Raw genomic sequence first — 23,176 nt, forward strand, 5'->3', positions numbered from 1 at the left:
TGCGATTCCCAGTGGCTCTCACGCTGCACCTTGTTCCTCGTTTGGATTTATCTTATGTGCACCCTCTTGCCACCTCCCTCCTACAGCCCCATTTATCTCTATCCCTTATCATCCATCCTTTCTCTTCCCTAATTGGGTAATACTACTTGTTTCTGAATAGCGAGATAAGCCCTGCAATCAGCAAGCATTTCTCTGAACGCACAGCTCATTAAAGAAAATGCATGAGTGAGGGAAAAGAAGGAAAAGAGATAAAGCCCATTTGGATCTGAGGTGAGGTCTTTGGTTTTGGGTGATGCAAATGACTCCTTAATTCAAGGGGTCAGTACAGTGTGAAGAAGCACACACTACAATAACTAATGCTACGTTCAGACCGAAAATATTGCAACGCTACGCTGGTCTCGCGCGTGTTTGTTCGCGTGGTTCCCAATAGCATTTGTTTTGCTCAGCGCCGCAACGGAGGAAGAGGAAGGATTTCTGCTTCGGTAGGTGGTGCTAACTTTAGTGTAGCATTGCTAGCTTGCTTCACACTTCGACAATTAAACAAACAAACTCACCAGATAAGCCGACCGCCACGCTTCTTCCTCCAAGTAATCTCCTTTTTGGCCCGGTCCCAGTACACGAAGCTCGCCGTGTCTCCAAACCGCGACGATCAGGCTATCCTCCATTGCTATGCTACATGCTCTGCACACAATCGCTTTCTGTGTTTGGTCGGTGATGTGGACTATCTCGACACGATTGGCTTTCGCTGATACGACGGCGCCAAAAGTTTAATTCAGCCAATTACGGCGAAATGGGCGAAGTAGCGAAATGCTCGCCGGAAACGTCACATACGCGCTGCCCGGCATGTCATCGCGCCCCCCTGCGCTAAGTCCATTGACTACAATGCCCCCTGGACTGTTGGTCTGAACTTAGCATAACAGCATTTTCAGCCTGAAAACATACTGTACCTTTGAAAATGAATATCAAAATGGAAGTGACATTTACTGAGTCTGTCTCCAGTGGAGTACCATTACTTAAATCTTGAATCACATGTGACATTGACATGGATGAAGTGCATTCAACAGTCAGGAGGACAAGCAACAGTGTTGATTCATGAAGTGTTCCGTTCTCATTGTTATTTTCCTTGTGCATAAAATGGCTGCAGTTACTGTATGATGCCGAACTCAATCCATCTCTATCAGTAGACCAATTACACACTCTCTCAAAGTTAACACCTGACATTTATTTTCATAATACATAACCATTAAAATAACAAATACTCAGTATGATAATCAATGCTCTATTTGACAAGAGCTGATAGGAAAGGAAGAATAAAATGTAATTAAAGATCTTTCTTCCAACCTATAGGCCTTGAGAACTTTAACAATCACTTTGAGGATAATGCATTCCACGGGCTAATTTCAGTTGTAATAGAGACCAATTCATTTTTTAAAAATGAATGAATGCATCGGAGAAGACTATCTCCTCAGTTGCACGTCGTCTGCTCCCTTCCAGGGAAAGTGCAGCAGTGGATCCAGCAGCTCTGAAGAGGCTGCAGGAGGAAGAAGTCAGCAAATCCACCAGACTGTTGTCCAGAGCCAGGTCCAAGGGCTCGGCCATTTCTCCAGGACCCTCTGCAAAGTAGAGATGGAAACTGTGCTGCAGGATATAGAAATGCAATCAAATTCGCCAAATATGTGCTCACCTTACTACAGCCCAAGTGAGTACATCCAGTCAATTAGGTACATATTTTCTGGCATAAATGAGCAGCTAGTGTAAATGTACAGTAGAGTAAACCATGTACAAAATGAAATAATGGGCCAGGGTGCCTTAAATACATGAATAAATGCCTAAAAGCATTAATCATCTCAATTGGATGAAACCATTTTTTCTCAAGGTGGCGTTTCCAGCGTTAGCAACAAAGAAAGAAACACGGAGGGAAAAGAAGAAGCCCGCAGCATCTCTCCGCTGCTCCCCCTGCCTACTGAATTCTTCCACTCGACAGAAGCAGCCATCCCAGCACCTCCCCGCAGCCGGAGCCTGAGGTTGTCACGGGGCCTTAGGTTGACCTCCCCTGCTTCATGGGCTGCATTCCGTTCCCCCGGAGGCCATAGCAAGATACTGTGTACTCAGGTAGGGAGGGTGAAGGGAAACAGGAGTATGAAGTACTGTCATATCAAACAGACGTGATCATAAGATGTGAAGGAATTAGCAGAGGTGGGCACGTCAGTAAGTTTTGCCAGTCCATCATTCGTCAGCGGCTGCCGACCGTCATCATCAGTCCATCCAACTGTAATCGTCAGTCTGTCACGGCGTCATCATTATTTTAACCGCACTTCCGTAATTAAATCACAGTTTGTCACTGTCACTTTAGGACCATTCAACGACAGCCAATCAGCATCGAGAACGTACTACTATGTCACACGCAGGGAGCAGCACAAAGCAGAGATGCGGCCAAATAAAGTAAAAAATTAAATAAATAAAACAAACTGGCGCAAATGGCCAAACCATTTATCTGTATATATTACAGATAGCCGATAGGCCAAGACTTTTGAAGCCGCGAGGCTGACACATTACCACTCCCAAGAAACATTTCTCAGCATACGATCCTATACATTTACAATATCGAAATTGGAGAATAGTTGAGACAGAACTTAGTAGAAACAGCATGATTTATGTTGTTTGTTAAACAAGAGGACTTTAAACATCTGCCTGTATGAATTATATGCTTAATGTTTACAAGAGGAAACCTTATTTAAACTAATATTTTTTTAAATTAAAGAATTATAACTTATTCAACAGAAGATGCTTCTGCAAATTCTAATATTGTTCTAAAGAACTGAGCGACAAAAGAAAAAGGGGGTGTTCAAAGCGGCACATACCGTCCACTTATTAAAAAATAGTGACCACCCCGCCACAAAATATGCCTGACGTAAAATACACAAAGTGAGCGCTAAACTAATACCTGCATGCAGTAGTCAGCAAAATGGGAGTCTGTTAGTGATGGACTGATAGGTCAATGAGTACTTATCTAACGATTCAGGTGACGGACGAAAACCCACATCGTCGGAAGTGGAAACTTAACTAATTCACTGCCAGCCCAGGTAAAATGGATCTTTGACGTGTATGGCCGTCAATGGAAGTGAATGAGTTAAGTTTCCCGTGATCCGACATTTGTCAGCAAAACGAGTGACTGTCAGTGACAGACTGACGGAACGCCCACCTCTGGAAGTTAGCACAACCAAAACGCACTCATTAAAGTCACACTGTAATTTCTTTCCCAACTCTTGCATTCGTCTGCAGTATCCCTCCCACAGTGATTCATCACTGGCAACTGGCAGCTCGGAAGGAAGCCTCCAGACCACCCTGGAAGAAGGACTGAGCTTCAGCATCTCTCCGCCACAAAACATGGACTTGCCAGCAGCTACTTTACCACATGAGTGCCCACTCCGTGAAGACAACACGAGCATTTCTTCCCCGGTCCCGACCCTGAGACTGAGACCGAGCCCCTCATCGGCTCTAACCCTGCAGGCCACCATTGGCCAACAGCGGAGCCAAAGCAGCGGGCGAGGTAGCACAAGCCCGGGCTTCGCACGGGACGACTCCATCGACCCTTCAGATGAGGACCTGGGCATAGTTATCGGGTCCTCCATTGGTGGTTGTGGGTCCAGTCAAGCGGGCAACAGTGAACACTTGTCAGAGACAATGAGCAGCTTGTCACTGACGTCACTGCTGTCACCCACTTCCCTAGCGTATCCTGGAGGAGCAGTGAAGAAGTGCAGTAGCACGGGAAGCCTGGACCAAGGGGGTATGCTGCTGTCATCCAGAGGAAGAGAGACCCGCAGGGACATTCTCGGCCTGGAGCTGATGGATCCGCAGGGTTTCTTGGCCAACCCCTGGTCGGGGGTATTAGCCGAGGCCCGGAGAGGAGATGGAGATGAAATCGGAGACGGATCGCAAGGGTTCCGAGGGAAAAGCTCAAGCCAAACCACAGTAGGGCCTTTTCGCAAAAACAGATGAAACCTAGACTTTTTGTCTATGTTCCTTGGATATGAACCATTCATTGACCCTTGCACTCTCTGTTCCCACGAATGAAAGAGAGGCTTGCCTGTATTTCCAACCCTCATCTTTCCCCCATGGACCTCTCTCTATACATTTGTGATGAACCCAAGACCTATTTTGTGCAAATGTGCAACCTAGGGAGCTGGTCTTGCTTATGCAGCAGTGCACCGGTGGGGTCGTAGCCTGCAAAGGTGGGGCCTAAGGGCTACGGATAGGCGCGAGTAGAGGGTTCTATGAGAGGATCCAGGTAGCCAGTTTTGCCAGGGAGATGTTCAGAGCTTAAACAAGAGTTTAAACTCAAAAAGACACGAGAGCCTCGGCTGCTTTTCTCCGAGCCAGGTCATGTTCACTGATGCGGAAAATGCAAAAATGGCGATATCCAAACCGAAATAGCTATCCATACCAAGAGATCAGGTTTTGTGAGGCAGTGCAACAGGTAAGTTGGAAGGAGGCTTCCGGACGACGGAATATACAGTAGCAAGGCTGAAAGTAGACATTAGGGACAGGAATGTCAGGTCATTTGTTTGGCGGGGAAGGCAGAAAGCGGATCTAATATCCATCTGTTCCGGCAGACGGAAACAACGGGTCGCTCTCTCTCTGGCCCCGGACCTTCTGCTGACATCACAGGAAAGTGTGAGGTGGAGGAGAGTTCACCAATGACTGAGAGAGCACTGCCTCAGGTAGCCGAGAGATTGAATGAAATAGTTCTCATCCATTCAGCAGCGTGTTTTTTGAAAAGGGAGGTGAGTTTTATCAGATCAGATTGCTGAGGCATGACATGACCTTGGTGTGATTTGGAATTGTTTTTTTGTTGTTGTTGTTTTTTTATCTTAAGCATCTCTCATCTAGATGGTTTGGACCTTATAGCCAGTGAGATTTAAAGCACACTCCTTTTGACAGTACTTCCTCTCACAGTGTTCGAGTTTGAGATGCAATGATGAATCCACAAAGGTTGCAAGGGACCTTGACTTGCATGATGGAAAATGCATTTAACTTAATCCAGATTTTTACGTATATACAAATTGTGTGTCCAGATGTCAGTGTTGGGTGATGATGACCATGTGATTTCTATTCCACTATTTTTGTAGAAAAGAGATTAGGCACATGCAATTTGCGGCCATAACCTCGCATTACCTGTTTGAAGCCCATTCCGATGCCTCACGTCATTTTGTCCGCCAGTGGCTTCCGGTTTTATAACATTTTTTAAAGTGTACAAAACAATGAAGCAAAAATTTTCAAATGGTTTGAAATTGTTCCTTCATATCCCTGAACCAAACAGTCCTCCTTTTTAGTTGCATATGAGGAGTCATAGCAGATGGGAGCAGCCATATTCACTCAAGCATAAATGCTCATGGACGTATTGTTTCGGTCTGGGTTTGCAATTCTGTGTGTTTATTATTGAACTGTCACCCAGATTAACGAATATCTCCTTTGCTACCCATCTGCCGTTGTAGCAATGCAGTATAACACTGAGCACAAGTGTGTCTTTTAATGCTAAATGACATTTTGTCACATCCTGAATCACTTCAAGCCTGAAGTGAGATGCTGCCCGATTTTTAGAGCTAGTTGTGGTAAGATCATAAACTTGATTTTGAATTGAACCAAAATGATGAGGTGGTGTAAACATAGCCCCCCCCCCCCACACACACACACACACACACACACCCAACTCATGCAAAATCACTCATGTATGTGCGTGCCAGCGTGCATGTGTTTGTAACATGACTTCAGGTGAGCGGACTGCATTTCCCTGATGTTTCAGTCAGTGAACTGTGTCAGGATGATGATGATGATGATGATGATGATGATGATGATGATGATGCCTGAGAGTCAAGGTTAAACGTTAAACGCAGAACAACCAAGGGCTGTTTTAGCTTGAAAGGTTTATCCTCCTGTCTTTTCTGAGACAAATGTCAATGAATATGGCAACAAAGGTTAAAGCCTGACTACACAGCAATAAATGTTCAATGTGTATGCCCCGAATAATCATGTCAATGTGATTTATTTAATCGTCTTATTACTTTTGCATGTTTGCAGGAATACTCATTTTTATGCGCACTTTTCATTTTCTCTTCCGTTATTGTTTTCTGTAATTTGAATTACCACCCTTGTGAGGAATAAGCAGTTAAGAAAATGGACGGGTATATATTTATGGTTATATATATTTATTGTTATACGTTTAGATTTAGCATCATTTGGATTTTATATTTTAGGTTTACATTTACATCTTAAAACTGCTGGGTTTGAGTTGTTTTGTTAAAAAATAAAAATAAGAAAAAGTTGGGTCAAAGTACTCAAGTAGCGGGTTGGTCCAATTTTTTACCAAAATTTGATCATTTTTGACCTACTCCAGAATCTTATAGAAATTATTCCTAGTATATATTTGTGTCTATTTCACTTAGGTATGATGTTGTCTTAGAGGGGAAGTCAGCACAAAAAAATTGATTTACAATAATATGTAAATATGCACCCACGTTAATCTAAATACGCTATTCCAATTAATATTGCATTTGTGGAATGAGTTAAGCAGCAAAATCCACCCATTTTTAATCATCCCAGGGGCGACCATTTTGCCACTTGCTGTCAACTGAAAATGGCATCACAGATTTTCATGTTTCAGGTAACAACCAACCATGTCAAAAACCAGATGAGCTGTGATTGGTTGTTAGATGAGCTCTGAGTATCTGTGATGTCGTTTTTAGTCGACAGCAAGTGGCAAAATGGCTGCCCGCTGAAATGGATTAAAAAATAGGAGGCTTTTGCTGCTTAATTCATGTTCCACAAACGCAATATTAGTCAAATTGCTGTATTGTAAATTTTTGGGTGTTGACTTACATATTTATGAACCTTAAAAATACATGTTTTAAATGGGCTCTTGTCATTGTGAGGCTGTATGTAATGACACATTATTCCACAATTCCTATTATTATTTTAAAAGTACCCTCACCATGAGCAACACACACACATGCACATGCATACCGTACATCACTGCTGAGTACAGAAACCACATCCAGTAATCCATCAGGACAAAGTGCCCTGGGGGGTTTGTCTTGAAGCATTGATGGTATTGCAGTCTCTGCTGAGAAAAAGCAGCATGTGAATTTGGCACAACAAAAGGATTAATAAGATGACGCGGGAATGAGCTGCTTGCATAAGATCGTGGACTGTAAATCAACAATGTTGAGCAGTGATGTTCAATACCAGCGATTTTCTTTCCGAGCAGATACTGAGAAAAATTCAAGCTCGTATTGATGATGCAGATACTTTGTGCTAATAAAGCTACATCATGCATTAAGTAACAACAGTATGTCTATGACAGCATTGCCATTTTAAGAGATTGATGTAGGCCTAAGGTAGAGATGTGCATGTCCATTTTGGTGGCGATTGGTCGTAGTTAACTTGTTAAGATTTTTATAGTGAGCGTCTATGGGTAGGAAGGCTGAATGGTCCAAAATACTGTGGTGATTGTTTTATATATTTTCAGAGGTTCAATTTAGGCCTACATCAATCTCTTAAAATAGCAATACGGTTTATGATTGGTCGCAGTTTTCTGAAATTAAGCCACGTACGAGCTGCCCCCACAGTCTGTCATAAGGTACAAAAGGTAACCGCTAACCCTGTTGGCCTAATTCATAGTAAGGATATAGAAAACCTTATTTAAGTATTACAGTCTGTTTTTCAGTTTTGATGATGGCATCGTGTGCTTTGTGTTTTTGTACGGGTATCACAATCCCAGTATGTACTGACCAAGTGAGAGCTCGTTTGCTTGCAGCAGAATCGATCACAAACACAGATTCCCTCATAGGAGGGTAGTAAGGTTAATCCAAGGGAAAAGGCTCGGAAGTGCCTCGGGTTTCAGGCATCTGACACTTGAGCCCCAACACAAAATCCTCGGAGGTGAAATGCTGCTGTAGACTTAACTTGCGTGCTGCCCTTTCCTGAAAATAAAACGTGGTCTTTAATCCCGCCGAATCGCTCAAATCTACTTCTGTTTTACTTCAGTGTTGCAGGGAAACTAATGAAATGAAAGGTAAGGCTGCTTTAATAAAGTTTAAAACACAGGAAGAGTATCCCAGTACGATAAAGAGGCTTTTATTGTTCGCCTGTCGCATTGTTCAGACACTGTAACGACACCGGAAGTTGATGCGCACAACAATTACTTAACTCCCGGGTCTTGTGAAAAAAGTCTACGCCTCTTGCATTACCGGACAAATTGGCTAGAGTAAATGTTTATGACCACCCACCAAAATGAATTTCAACCCGCATTTGATCAGATTGCAAAGAAAATGTAACTATTCCATTACAGTTACAGGAAAATACATGTGATCAGATTACAGGTACATTTATTAAAAATGGGGATTACTTCGAGGGATTACAATTCCTACGATGAGAGTGCGAAAGAGGGCGAGATAGAGAGAGAGAATATATATATATATATATAGTGACTGGGATAAAAGTTTATTTTGCAGTTGATGTCACACATCGTCATCCTCATTGGATGACTATCCATCTATCTATCAAACTGTGAGGTGTGGTTGCTTTCAGTGACAGTTCGAAAACAGCATATAGCCTTCAATCAATCAATAGCCTACATGCCTTTTAATCACACTAGGATTTTTGCTATTTGTAGGCTGCCCGGGTCCCTTTCACCCGCAAATAGCAGGGGCATATTGTATAGAATATATATTGTGGTGATATTATGTTTATTTTGTCTTCATGAGCATACTTAATATTGGAGTAATCCAAAAGTAATCCAGTTACATTACTTTAATATTATGGTACTTGCATTACATTACTAACTACATTTTTTTAACAGGTAACTTGTAACTGTAATGGATTACATTTTAAAAGTAACCCTCCCAACCCATATATATATATATATATATGTATGTGTGTGTGTGTATGGCCTATATATAACTCACACACCAATTCATGTACAGCAACTAAAGGGTCACTAGTTGCTAGCGTGTACAGACGCTCCCCTACTTACGAACATTCGAGTTACGAACAACGGTACATACGAACATTTCTGCGCGTACAGTATGTCGAAAAATGTTCGGAAAGAAATGCTGTAAGTTAGATTTTGTATTGCGCGTAGTGCTTCTTTCCGCCGCTAATACCGACGATTGGCGATGTGAGAGCTCATTGGAGGCTGAGCAACGTGGCGAGGAGGAGGAGGAAGAAACGCCGGTCAACCATGAAGCAGGAAATAACTTTTGAAGCCGATTCCAGCGACGACGAAGAATCTCTCATGATATAAAATCCTCCTCTTCCATCATCTCCTTAAGCATCGAGTACATCTTCCAAAAGTAAGTTAAACTTCATTTTATTTATCTTATTACGTACATGTACATACTGTGTGTGTCTCTCGCTCTCTCTCTCTAACATACGTAGTACAGTACAGTACTGTACGTATTCTCTCCATTTTATTAAAAGTTTTTTTCAGTACAAACCAATGCAGGTTACTTGTACAAGCCTTAAACATACTTATATAAACCTTCAATATACTTATATAGGCTTTAAACATAAATTATAATACAAAATATAGCACTGAAGCAACTTACGAACAAATTCACCTTACGAACGATCGTCCGGAACGTAACTCGTTCGTAAGGTGGGGAGCGTCTGTAGTAGTAATATTGTGATGTAGAAGAATTTCACATCCACTGTCTAGCATTCAGTTGCATTAGCCACATTAGACGCAATAATATTCTTTCTTTACCACTTTGTTACGTCATCAAAATGTAGCGGCAGTCACCTTTGAAAGCTCTCATGGGTGCACAACTTGCTTGTGAGCGTGCTTCATGGCCTTTTTTTTTCTGACAGGCATCCACACTGGGCTACACTAATCTTCCATCTTCTCCTCCGTGCACGCCACTGCGTGTTCCCTTGTAGCTCTCAGTGTGAGTCTACAAAGCTTGTCAGAGGATCAGTGCTAATGGCTGAAGCTTATCACTTCACGACTTGCTTCCAAGTGCCCCACCGTCACCGCATCCTCTTCACTTCTCCTTCTTCTGCTCCTTCTTTACCTTTGCCGCGTGTGCCGAGGGAGGGGAGGTGTGACAAGCGGAAACCTTGAGCTTGGGAACAGTGCTGACATCGCTGCTTTCTGCGCCGCTGTGCTTTCATCATGATGGATTGCTGACAGCTTTCCTCAACACCTGGCCCGCTGGTTTGTGAGATAATGGCTCCAGCACACAAAATAACGGGAACAATGTTGCAGAAACGGGTTTTGCTGTAAAAGATTTATTCAGTGAGGAACTGCGGCGGTTCACTCATTTGATGGGCTGCCTTTGCGACAAGCAGATTTTTAAATCCCGGTTCAAGCATTCACATCACTGCTCGGATTCAGACTTATGCAATTTCTTGCAACACGGGAAAATAATTCACGCTTGGCAAAACGTTTGAGAGAGATCATCTTTTTACATTTACTGCAGAATATTAAGACCGACAAAACGCATTGGGACTTTTATACATTTCAATTCATTTCTTATACTTTGACCAGGACCTTCAGTGGGGACTCACTTATTCCAACATTTAATACAAACTCATCAATACTACAGTGTTCCCTCTCTTTTCGCTGATGAGGCGTTCCAAGCCACCCCACGATAAGTGAATTTCCGCAAAGTAGAAGTTTTTTTTTTCATTTTTATATATTTTTTTCTTTTTTTTCTTTTCTTTTTTTTTAAGGATTTGCACCTCTATTAAGCCCTTTGAACCCCCCACATGGCCCCACCCTTGTAAATACTTGTTACACTTAATAAATTAAACTTCAGAATAAATGCTTTAAATGGTTTACCTTAACCAGAGACCGGGTTACAAATGTCCCAAATTGTCATGATCCGGATTTGTTTAGTTTTGTATTTGGTTTTGCTTCATGTTATGTCTTTACTTGTGGTTCATATGTTTTTGCGTCCACCTGTTTGTCAGCCCCTGTGTTTACCAATCAGATCCCTCAGCCACTTGTGTCGTGACCAGCTGTTTCTCATTGTCTCGTTCCTGGTTTCTGTTCAGTTCTTGTTGGATCATTTTGTTTGCTTTCGCTCCGCATCCTGGTTAGTAATTTTGTCTAAGCGGCTTCGCTCCTCAAACAAATCTCGTACACAAAGAAGTATTTCAAGACTTGCATGTGTCCAAAAAAAGACGCTGAGGACGTTTAACGGATGTAATTTATATGCCAAGTCTGGAGTGGCGCTTGTAGCGCAGCCGCAGGGAGTTAACGGAAAGCGTAGAAGAAAAATCAGCGAAGAAGACGAACACTTTTTTTTTTTTCTAACTTTAGTGCAATCTGAAGAAAAAACATGACTTTGCATGTATCGAAACAACATGAAAAAGACAAACACAGGAGAAGTGACAAAGGCGGGTGATTCAAGTACAACACCGCTTGTTGAACGTGACAATAAAGAAGCAAAATATTTGCTGCAAAAGCATAAGCAAGCTAAGGAGGCTGCGCCAAGCGACTACCACACCGCTATCCGCCATTGTTGTTGACACAAATTGGTCACATATCTGCAATAACTGAACCGTGAAGTCAAACATGTAATATGACAGCACGCAACTGAAGCACTTCAGAATAATACTGAAATAACGTGACAAAAATATCAAATGTATTCTGTGCAGCTCATTCCAGATATATTGTGTTTGCCAAAGTTGTTTGTAACAAGTTTTGCTTTGACCAACCAATCACAAGACGAATGAGCCTTGTGAGGACAAATTTCAAATCTGATTGGTTGAAGAATCCGTCTTATTTCCAATATAGTAGCTTGTTACATCAGTCAGTACTATTGATCTCTAAAGGCCCTGGGCAGATTAGATTGACATGGCAGTAGATGTAGGCTCAAATCTGATTGGATAAGAAATCTAGCATACACATATGGAACTCTTGTTTGTTTTTTTTCAGTTTCCATCCCTATTGCGTCGGACGCTAACACTATAAATGTTCACGGGGGTGAACAGTCCACACTGGATAGAAAATACAAGCTGATAGGCGCAGTCACAGTTCAAAAGTCAGGACTCTTTGTACTCATCTGAGCATTGGTGAAGCATGCATGATATAGAAAAAGCTTTAATGTTAACATTTTAAACTCTACAATGCACCTTTAAATATGGGGCAGTTATATGCTGACTCCATATGTTGTTTCTTTTTTTTCCTTTTAATCATTAACTCATTCGCTGCCATTGACGGCTATAGACGTCAAAAATTCATTTGAACTATTTCTATTAGTGTCACATTTTTCCCACTTTTGTTAACAAGAGTATACAATTTGTGATTGATCGTGAGTTAACTATTGAAGTCATGCGATTAATTACAATTAAAAATTTTAATCATCCGACACCCCTAAATTGTAATAATCTTTTTTTCTAATAGTCACTCACGATTAATCACAAATTTGATATCTGTTCTAAATGTACAATAAAAAAAAATCTAGGTTTTCCAATAGTCACTCACGATTAATCACAAATTTGATATCTGTTCTAAATGTACAATAAACAAAAATTCTAGGTTTTCATACTCTTGTTCACAAAAGTGGGAAAAAATGTGAAACTAATAGAAATAGTTCAAATGAATTTTTTACGTCTATAGCTGTCAATGGCAGTGAATGAGTTAATGGCGGGGAAAGTTTTGAAGTGAAATATCTTGGTCTCGTTTTTTTATATCACAAAAAGCAAGCATTTGGACAGGGGGTGTGTAGACTTTTTATATTGCTGCAAATTTAAATCAGTGCTTCTGACAGGTTTTAGGCTAGAAGAGAAGGCTTTGCTGGCCCTGACGGCTCACCACTATCTTCATTGCACTGAACATGATGTGTGAGAACGTACTTTACGTGTAACAAATGATTGTTTGTCCAAAATAAAATTAATGAGCAGTCGTATGAAGCAGAAGTTCACATCAGTTTTTTTTTTACAGAGCAGAAATACTAAATCATGTCTTACAAAGCCGAAAGTAACATTTACAAAATGCTGTGCTTGCAATAAACTTTGCTCTATTGTAAACAAACAATGCACAAAATAAAGTTTATCTTCCAAATCTGGGAGCACGCAAAGCAACAAAGGCAGCGTTTTTGTATGCGTGCAATTAAAGTGATGTTTGGTTGCACTTTTAATCATCTCAGTGCACTTCAAAAAATAATTTTATTTAAATAGATGTTGCCTTGTGTACATCTTTTGGATTGGACGGCATTCCGCAGTAAGCTTCCGCAATTTGTTTCCAGCGAGCTACATCAAAGTGATTGACACTTGTCAGAGGAGCCGAGGGAGTTTAATGCTTCATGTGCGGTGCCGTTGCATCCTTTTGAAGAGGAAAACGGGGAGGTGCTTTTGAGATGTGTTAAGTTGTTGTGTTAAGAGGTTTTGGCTGCAGCCGCTCCTGCACGCAATGCTCTCAAAAAGCTTTGAGAGTAAAAATAAAAGACAGATCGCCTCCTTTAACTCAGAAACACACTCCGATTCATATTATGCATGAGACAAGGTCGTCGCGAAGGGCGAAAAACATCAAGACACTCATGAATTTCAAAGTCTTACATGATTGCATTACATTACAAATACCGAAGCAAGGCTACAAACTGAAATGAAAGGCGACTCTCGTGTCTCCTCGCACTGACGGCCTAAGCAACAAATGTTACACTACGACACGTTGTGATTCTTTTCGAATTCACTATCTTGTCAAAAGGCAAAAGTTTAAAGTCTCTGAGCAGTGAAAAATTTAACTTTGAAACACCACGAAGAAGAACGTTGTTCACAATGCTGCTAAATGTGAACGTTTGAAACCAATAATTAAATAAATAAATGAGGCTTCAAAATGGTAAGACATCAAACGCTGTGGTACATCACATATTTGGTGGTCACTATTTTCGATGAATTCTGACTTCAAACACAATTTGACGTTAAAAATCTGTAAAATAAGGAAATGCATCATCAATTGTGTACAATATAGATTATAATGAATGGTGAGATGATTTGACATTTATATGTCACGGTCATATCATTTTCACAGTCACAAATCATATGAAAGTGTCATATAATAACTCCAATGTGCCGTGCAATGAAAATAAGTTTGACACACCTGCACTTGAAGTTACCAGCATCCTTTAGATTGGTGCAAAAATATTATTTATTTAAAGTGGAAGTTGACCTTAAACATTTCTTGACAATAATATGTTATATGTGACCTCACTAGTCTAAACATGACCTTCTGATTAATATTACATTTGTGGGAAAAGAGTTACGAAGCAAAGTCCAGCCATTTTTATCTACCTCAGTGGGCGGCCATTTTGCCACTTGCTGTCAACTAAAGATGACATCACAGTTGCTCAGGCAACGATCAATCACAGCTCACCTGTTTTCTGAAGCTGAGGGGTATAAATAATTTTCAAAATGCAAAAGAACATCACCTCCCCATCAGCATGAGGACGCAGCTTGCCATTTACCAATTCAAAGGGAACCCAGAAGAAGAATCTCAGCAATTTGCCTACTTTTTTCTTCACTTTTGTCAATCTGGAGGCTCAGTGTTAATTTTTTATGTTCCATATTGCCGATGTAGTCTTGTTCGTTTCTTTTTATGTTTCTTTTCACAAGGTCCCAATTTGCTGAAAAGTACCAATCGGATGGAGTTTTTCCTCACCAATAGCCCCAAATGCTGATTCAACATGTTAAAGGAAACAATGCTGTGAATTTTGCCAACGTGCGGGGCACAATGTACAGTACACACATCCATCCCACAGCCAGCTTGGTGGCAAAAAAAAAAGGCCTTAAACAACAAGATGGTATGGTAACGTAGCTACCGTATTGTAATGTGTCCCTTTGGAACGTAATAGTGTTGCTTAAACACTATTTGCATGACCGGGCTATTTAAAGTCTCAAAAGATGTGAAGGGGTGAACTCCCACTGTGGTGCAAAAGGGTGAAGTGCTGTTCATTCTGAGCCTCGCAAACTCACTTTAGTCTTAAGTGTGCGCGCAGTGCTGTTAATGTGCTTGTAAGGTGCACCTATTAAACACTTTCCTCCATCTGCAGGTTCATGTGAGGTACTCTCCTTCCTGGGAGCTTTTGTTTCCCCTCTCAAATTTATCAGTGCAATTAGGCGCTCTGCTGAGCGTGTACTGTAGGCCCACACTGGGCAAGCTGGAGAGCCCCTCTGGTTTTTTTTCTTTGTGGCTGCTCAAAAGGTGGTCCCAATGCAACATGAAAACCAGTACAGTGAAATCGAACACTCTTTTTTAGCTGTGCCTGTTTCTTATGAGTCATTCTGACTAGTTAGCCCATTGTTTACTTGGTTGCAAAAGTTCAACTTGTCGACATGGGAACTACGTGTACGTACAATATGTTTGGAGAAATTTCACTCAGACATACAAAGAAGTCAGCGCTTCCTTGGAGCGGACGCGGTTGCTTGTGGCATCTGCGAATGGATGAGCATATTTATTGATGGAATTTCGGTATGACAACGTTGACGGCTATTTCGACACGATAACGCCGACGTTAACTGCTCGTTGCTTAATTGAAGGGATGCTACCATTTAATAAATAACATACATACTGGAGATAACGAGGTTGAACGTGAAGGCTTTATTTGATTACTTTATTAAGTGTAATCTTTTGCGTGTTCAAATAAATCAGAATTGAGACCTCATGAAGAAGTTTCCTTTGCAAGGATTTATTAAGAGCTCTTAAGACACAGGAAAAAAGCTTACATTCGAAAGGTGATGTTAAGCCCCCAGTGTGTAGAATATGGAAACACCCAGTATCTTTATACTAGTAGAAAAGGTTCTCTCCGCCTCTTGAATTTGACAAAGAGATAGTGTTTAAAATAAGCAGGCACAAGATACTGACATGTCCATCTCAGCTCCCCACCAGCTTCGGAGAAATGATGTAGACCAGAGGTGGGCAATCTCGGTCCTCGAGGGCCGGTGTCCTGCAGGTTTTGGAGGTTTCTCACTTCCAACCCAAGCTGATTCCAATCGACAGGGTCGTTATCAGGCTTATGCAGAGCTTGTTGATGAACTGATCATATATCAGCTGTGTTGGAGAAGGGCAACATGCAAAACCTGCAGGACTTCGGCCCTCGATGCCCACCTCTGATGTAGACAGGCTTTGACCTTGGACCTTCAGTTTTTACGACCAAATGACTAATGACATGAGACTTTGACAACTTTTAAAACATACACATTCTTATCTCAAGAGATGGTGGGGAGTAAGAAGTTCAAATGTAGTTCACAAAATCATTATCACATTGTTATTCATTTAACTGCACGTAGTTATATCACATCTATATACCTATAACTAAATTCAAAAACAGTAAAAATATAAATTGAAAATGTTAAATGTCAACAGGATCCAAAACGCAATCTCAGGCCTTGCCATTTCGTGATTTTTCTTTTTAAGGGCTCTAGTCCACCAAACTCACAAATCAGCAGAAATAAGCGGCATTCTAACTGGTTTAAAAAAAAAACACACACAAAAAACAGCGCTTCTATGTCACACTGTCACCAATACTCCTGGAAGTTCTTCTTGCTGCTTGAGAACGGCAGACGCTAAGCTAGCTTGCGCACCACCACGCAGTTCTCTCTTAAGTAACTAATCATCGGCTCCGTGTTGACCAATAAGCTACCCTTCTAACATGTAGCGCTTTCGCTAAAGGCGGAGGAGGAGTTGCTAAGCATGCAACACATCGAGCAAGTAGAGAGAATGAGAAGCTAATGCTAATCACTAGTGTGAAATGCGGTTGAGAAAGGCTAAAATAATGCTGCATTCGAGGAAGGTGGGAAGTCGGACATATCCCACGTGGAATCTCTCATTTCCTAACTTAAAGCGTTTGAAGCGAATGTAAACAAAAAAAAGATGGCTGATTCCGATAAATTGTTTGTTCTGGTTAAGACAGTCAGTCGAAATCACCTTGGGTTATGTAAAGTTACTTTTTTCAAATAACTACATTAATAATTAATAAATAGCTATGTTTATAGTCGTGTAAATTATGTTTTGTCATTCACGGTCTTTGTCTCTACAGGCTTTACCGTTGTCGTGTCCTTTTTTTCCCAACTTGGATTTCTGACTTCAAAAGGGGCGTTCCCGTGCATACTTCCTGGTATGACGTGGGAAAAGTCCGACCACCTTCCTCAAACGCAGCATAAGTGCTTAGCTTTACAGCACACTTTACACATAAGTCTGGCACTTCTGCTGTGGCTCGACAACCAACCAAACAAAGCCGTTGCAAAATGTGCTCCTCGCAGCAACATAGTGTAAAACGTGATCTGTTTGAGTTCTGAGTGGGCCTTCATTACAAACCATTGAGCAAGTCGTCGTCGATTGTAAGGCACACTATTCAAAAAGCCTCTTGTCGTGTGCGCTTACATACTGTGTAAAGCATTTTGAAGTCAGTTATGAAAAATTGGGAAAGAAAAATGAAAACAAATGCCCAAAATGAATATTGACATTCGTGAAGCAAAGTAGCAAGAAAGATGCATGTAATGTATCACTCTTCTCCAAACTGTACTATAGCACAAGAAAATTGTCCATATTTAGTGTCTGAGCATATGTTGCGTATCCACAGGGGCCCGGGAAGTGAATATGGAGCCAACAACTTCCAAAGTGCCGATGATTCGTTGCCCCCGGTCAATTCATCACAGCCTGATTGTGTACACAAGTGCGTGCGGTCCCCTACACTGCACTGTTGTTTACAAAGGCACATGCTGCCTCAATTGCCATTCACTTCAAGGGTTATAGCGCCTTATAATATACTCATTTCGTGAAAATGTAATCACATTTGCACTTTCCTGGATCAAAAATGTAATAAAACCCAATAATGTAACAATTTCACCAATAATGTTTTTTTTTTTTTTTTATCAGGAAATGACTCCATTATAGGGTACCACACGTCCCATATAACACTAAAACTATGATGTGACAGGGAAGTTCTCACATCTTTCAAAAAATACAATTTGGGGTTTGAAATTAACTCTGAAGCATTAAACACTTTGTTGTGAATGTATAGAACAGTCTTAGATTCTCAAAACACAACACGTAGAACTGTAGACTGAAAATGAACATATATATTATCTGTCACAGGGGAGGGGGGGAGACCAACATTAGAAAGCAATTATTCCCCAATAATTTGATCACATTATTGGTAAAATTATTACATTATTGGGTTTTATTACATTTTCAAGAAATTCCAGGGTGCTGCAGGGATCACATTATGGCAAATTCTAGATGCAACAAAATATGTGACTGGCAGCACATGAGCATGCAAAATCAGCAAACTATATTTTAATCAGTAATCGGAGACCCTGAACTGGTGTGGCAAGTGTGCCATCGAGATAGGAAGATGCAGAGTTAAATCTTCTCTCTAATTATTTGTGCCAAAGAGGACAAATCTAATAAAAATTATGAGGTGTGGGGGTGGGGCTTTTTTTTTTTTTTTTTTTTACTTTCACTTGAATACAAAAAATTGATATTACAAGCACTGTATGATGGCAGTTTAGTAGTGACATCTCCATGTATGCCTACTGTATATGCTTATGTCTGCATTATAATGCTCCCTTGCTACTTTGCTACTTCTAACCGTAACTTCATCTTTTACAAGTTTACCTCGGTTTTTCTTGCTATTTTTCTTCCTTCTAAATCGGACCAGTCAAAAATTAAAATGGTGATTTTATTTATTAATTTTTTTTTAAGGGAACATTTGTTTTACAAAATCTGCAACCATGAACAGTGGAGCTTGTCGCCCCGCAAAATCCGTGTTCTCTCATTGTGGTTACTTTGGGAAATGCGCTCCGAGCGCACTGCTTCACTCAGACCATTCGTAATCTTAGGTCGCTGTACAAATGTCACGTTTGGTTATTCAAAATGTCCCGAAAAATGAAGTACTGCACCCTAGTGTCAAGCAGTACAACGAAGGTAAACATTTGATGTACGAGTTGCTGATTAAAGGCTGCATTCAGAAATGAATGTGAGTGGCGAGTTCTCCTTCTGTAGCACACGAGGATGATGAAAAATCTACTTAATAACTACGTAAAAAAAATTGTTTTCATTTAAAAGGGCTTCCTTTTTTCTTTTTCTTTTTTTTTTTTTAATTCAATTTTTTTTCTGGAGAGGGCTTACTTTTGCAATCCCACGTTGGGAACAATCCTGGTGGGTTAATGCACCTTTTTGCGCAGTAAATGCATGTTGTGGAAACGGAAGTTCCCGTGACGACCCTTCTTCTTTTTCTTCTTCTTCTAAATGGAAGACGAATTGGCTTAATAAAAGGAGGAAATCCCTGCCCCCAATAAAGTCAACCTCTGCTGGAAATGAAGGGGATGCATCACCTGCGAAAAGTGAGGGAACACTGTACTGCCCTTGTGCACACACCAGGAACATCACAATAGTCATTGAATTAAAGCAAAAAAAAAAAAGTTTTAACATTTTTTACATTCAGTTGAATTATGTCATTAAAGTAAAGTCAAATATTATAGTGCTGCTTTTATTGTTACAAACAAAACATTACAAAAATAGTATTTTCCGCAGGGGAACATGAACGTGCTCGCGGGACAAATTCAACTCAAATCTCAAGGAAACCACTTGATTTGTATTTTGGACTCTTAATTTTTTTTTCTCTCCCATCTTCTGTATTTCCCTCTGGTCTGTCAACTACTACTAGGGGTGTTAGAAAAAATCGATTCGGCAATATATCGCGATATTACAGCACGCAATTCTCGAATCGATTCAATATGCGGCCGAATACATCTTTAAACATCAATTTTTTATGGGAATATTCAACAAAACGTTAGGGTTAGGATTTACACATTACGCATGGAAGAATGTTATTTTAATGGAACATTAACTCTTTGACTGCCAGACGTTTTCAAAAACGGGTTGTCGCCAGTGCCAGCCGATTTAAGCATTTTGAGTGATCTTTCAAGGTCCACATAAAATGTTGTGTTTGGACTATGGAAACACACACATCCGACCAAATGAAAGATTAGATTGTTTCTACCTTATTCCGTTCTTCAGTAATCAACAATAGAAAATGGTTACTTTCACCGAAATTCTCTGTTTTGAAACAAAAAACGGAGAAAAAAGAGCTTTTTGTGAAACAATGTTATTTCATGCACTCTAGTGAATTGTACACTTCTTTTTGTCCATGAATGATGCCACAAACACCTAAATAGTGCTTTACTTCTGTAAAACGCTTTCACCAACAATGAAAAAGTGTTTTTTGATTGCAAAATGCGTTTATTTCCATTCAACAGTGTAACAATTTGACAAAACAATTTCGCAAACTATTTACAAATGTGTGCAACTGTGGTACTATTGACAATTATGTGGATGTTTCAAATACAGTTTTTCCTTTTGTAACGCTCTCCTGCGTGCAAGGAGACGCCAGGACTCGCACAACAGTTTACTTTCACTTTCGCATTGGTCCGTTTTGCGTGCAAACGTTACACTTTCTTGACGGCCTTTTTTTCCGGGGAATAAAAAGCAAGTAGCAGACTGTACACACTTCCTCCGATGAATATGCTCGGGGCACTCTCCGTCGTCCGATCGAACGTCCGCCTGTGCGTGCTCGGTTGCGCTCCGCGTTACGACACCATCATAGCCGCCGCGTCAGCGGTTCCAATTTCGCCGTCAAGCTCGGATTCACCTTCATCATCATCGATGATGACCATCGTCGTCATCAATGTACTATTTTAGCGTTGGTCGATGCCTTTCGTCTTGTAAGTGTAGAGCTGCTTGCAAACGCTCGCCATTGCCCGTTCCCTCCTCCATCTAGCTCCATCTAACGTCTTCTACTGCCGCGTCAATGCTTTCCAACCACGGAGTCACCATCATCTTCATCATCGATGATGATCATCGTCATCAACAATGTGCTCTTTCAGCGATGCTTTTGGTCTTTGAAAAAAACGGCTCTGGCGTTAGCTCCTCGCGACCGGCCGCCATTTTTCCTTTGTTTTCCATTCTGATCTCCTGCTCAACGCTCTAGCTCCGCCTCTACTGACGCCCACCCGATCTTGTCAAAAGAGAGTCATCGCTGCCCTCTAGGAGCCAAAAATAGTCATTAGGCTCACGAGACCTGCTTAAAACTTTCAGGAGAGCTCCGCAAGCCTTCCCAGTACCCGTTTCAAAAAAAAAAAAAAAAAAATGGGAGGACGTCTTTTAACGTCTTTGGCGCTCCTCCGTAGGTTTTTGCAGAACGTCATTTAACGTCTTTGGCAGTAAAAGAGTTAAGCCTTAATGTTTTATTTCAGTGCTGTTCAAACATGAAACAGACTGCAACCTGAATTTTCAGATAAATACATTTTCATATAAATCTTATAGTGTACATGTACAAGTTTACTGATTAGTATTTTCTAAATTTGAGTTTTAAAAAAATCGCAAATATCAAATCGAATCGTGACCTATGAATCGTGATATGAATCGAATCACCAGCACCCCTAATTACTACCTGTTACCACCTGTGTCTTGTCTCTCTTGTTACATCAGCTATTGATAAAATGTATAATCATCTTTTTGTTTTTTGGGATATTCATTATTGTCAACATGTATTGCATTCTTACCTGGATGCTTGTTGTTCAAAACTGCACACACAAAAAGGATCCTAGTCATTTAAATCACTTTCTCTCATTTTTCCATATTTGTGGTAAGATCTTTTGAGTCCGCTAGCATCTCTTTTAGTGTTTCTCTGCCGCGTCGCGCTCTCCTGAGTGTGTCTAGAGTTGCTTTAAGCTCACTAAGGTCCGATCGCTCTTGAATTTTAGTCTATTGATCACACAAGGTGCCATGCTTGTTAGACATCCAACCATCCATTTTCTGTAGCGCTTGTTCTCATTAGTGTCGCAGGTGAAGTGGAGCCTATCCCAATCCCAGCAAGAGGCGCCGAGTCTGGTCGCCAGCCAATCTCAGGACACATATAGGCAAACAGCAATTCATACCTTTGGACAATTTTGACTCTTCAGTGAACTTGCATAGTGTAGAACAGAGGTGGGCATCGAGGGCCGCAGTCCTGCAGGTTTTGCGTGTTGCCCTTCTCCAACACAGCTGATATATGATCAGCTCATCAGCAAGCTCTGCGTAAGCCTGATAACGATCCTGTTGATTGGAATCAGCTTGTGTTTATAGAAACATGGTCTACGTATATAGAATTTTTTAACCTAATTCCAGTTACTTAATTCTGTCTGTTAGCGAGAGCCACTACATCGTGATAACTTACATTGATGTTTCTGCATTTGGCAATTTATTATTATATTATATTATTAGTATGGGATTTTTTTTTAATGGGCTTTAGGTGAACTGATGAATACACACACGCTCGCACGCACGCACGCACACGCACACACACACACACACGCACATACACAGACTCACCCACATACAAATATATATATATATATATATATATGTGTGTGTATATGTATATATATATGTATATATATTTAAAAAAAAAACATTTATTAATTTTTTTTAATTTATTTGTTTGTTTGTTTTTAAAAAAAAAAAGGAGAGCAATGATGATGTCAAATCGAATGAACAATACTGAGCTCTCCTGAAGAAGGAAAAAAAAAAAAAGGAATCAGCTTGTGTTGGAAGTGAGAAACCTACAAAACCTGCAGGACTCCGGCCCTCGAGGACCGAGATTGCCCACCTCTGGTGTAGAATGTGGGGGGTCTACACAAGCGCGTGGAACCCCGAACCTCCGAACTGAGAGGTTCAGCCACCGTTTTTGTTTGACAGATTAAAAAGTCATTAGTCATATGCTTGTCAGCGGGGCCTGACAATCCGGTGAACGACTCTGCGTTTGATTTGAGAACAACACATCATTAGTCTCACTTTAACTTTCATTGTTAATTTGTTTGTGTATCTCATCCCATTGGCAAACACAGGTGATAGACGTGAACAATCACCCTGTGGTCTGAGGGGAAGTAGTCTGATGTCACATAAAAGGGTCTTTTGAGTGATTTTATCATTAATGTTATTAACTCATTCACTGCCAATGACGGCTATAGACGTCAAAAAATTCATTTTAACTATTTTTTATTAGTTTTCCACTTTTTCCACTTTTGTTAATAAGAGTATGAAAACCTAAAAAAAAATAATATTGAACATTTAGAACAGATATTAAATTTGCCTGACGCGATTTAAAAAAAAAAGAAAAGATTCTAAAAAATT

The 23,176-nt window shown here is 40.6% G+C and overlaps 1 protein-coding gene and 1 long non-coding RNA gene across 6 annotated transcripts in view; one reads left to right on the plus strand and one right to left on the minus strand.

Annotated features, from left to right (window-relative positions):
- cacna1ia (calcium voltage-gated channel subunit alpha1 Ia) overlaps positions 1–6,456 on the plus strand; it is a 196,179-nt gene extending 189,723 nt beyond the window's left edge. For 3 of the 5 annotated variants that reach the window (XM_077555590.1, XM_077555591.1, XM_077555592.1), the window contains 3 exons: positions 1,495–1,699; positions 1,877–2,112; positions 3,283–6,455. In XM_077555590.1, the coding sequence (XP_077411716.1) occupies positions 1,495–1,699; positions 1,877–2,112; positions 3,283–3,999 (1,158 nt within the window). In that variant the 3' untranslated portion in view covers positions 4,000–6,455. Of the gene's footprint in view, positions 1–1,494; positions 1,700–1,876; positions 2,113–3,282 lie in introns of all 5 variants that reach the window. The other 2 variants (XM_077555589.1, XM_077555594.1) reach the window with 2 other exon arrangements.
- On the minus strand, positions 1,202–22,041 carry LOC144042703 (uncharacterized). Its single transcript, XR_013290962.1, has 3 exons — positions 21,943–22,041; positions 19,133–19,338; positions 1,202–1,613 (listed from the first exon to the last, which is right to left on the minus strand). It is a non-coding gene; the product is annotated as an uncharacterized LOC144042703 (long non-coding RNA).
- Between the last annotated feature and the right edge of the window lie 1,135 nt (positions 22,042–23,176).

This window comes from Vanacampus margaritifer, chromosome 2 (genome assembly GCF_051991255.1).
Source record: "Vanacampus margaritifer isolate UIUO_Vmar chromosome 2, RoL_Vmar_1.0, whole genome shotgun sequence".
NCBI classification, from domain to species: domain Eukaryota; kingdom Metazoa; phylum Chordata; class Actinopteri; order Syngnathiformes; family Syngnathidae; genus Vanacampus; species Vanacampus margaritifer.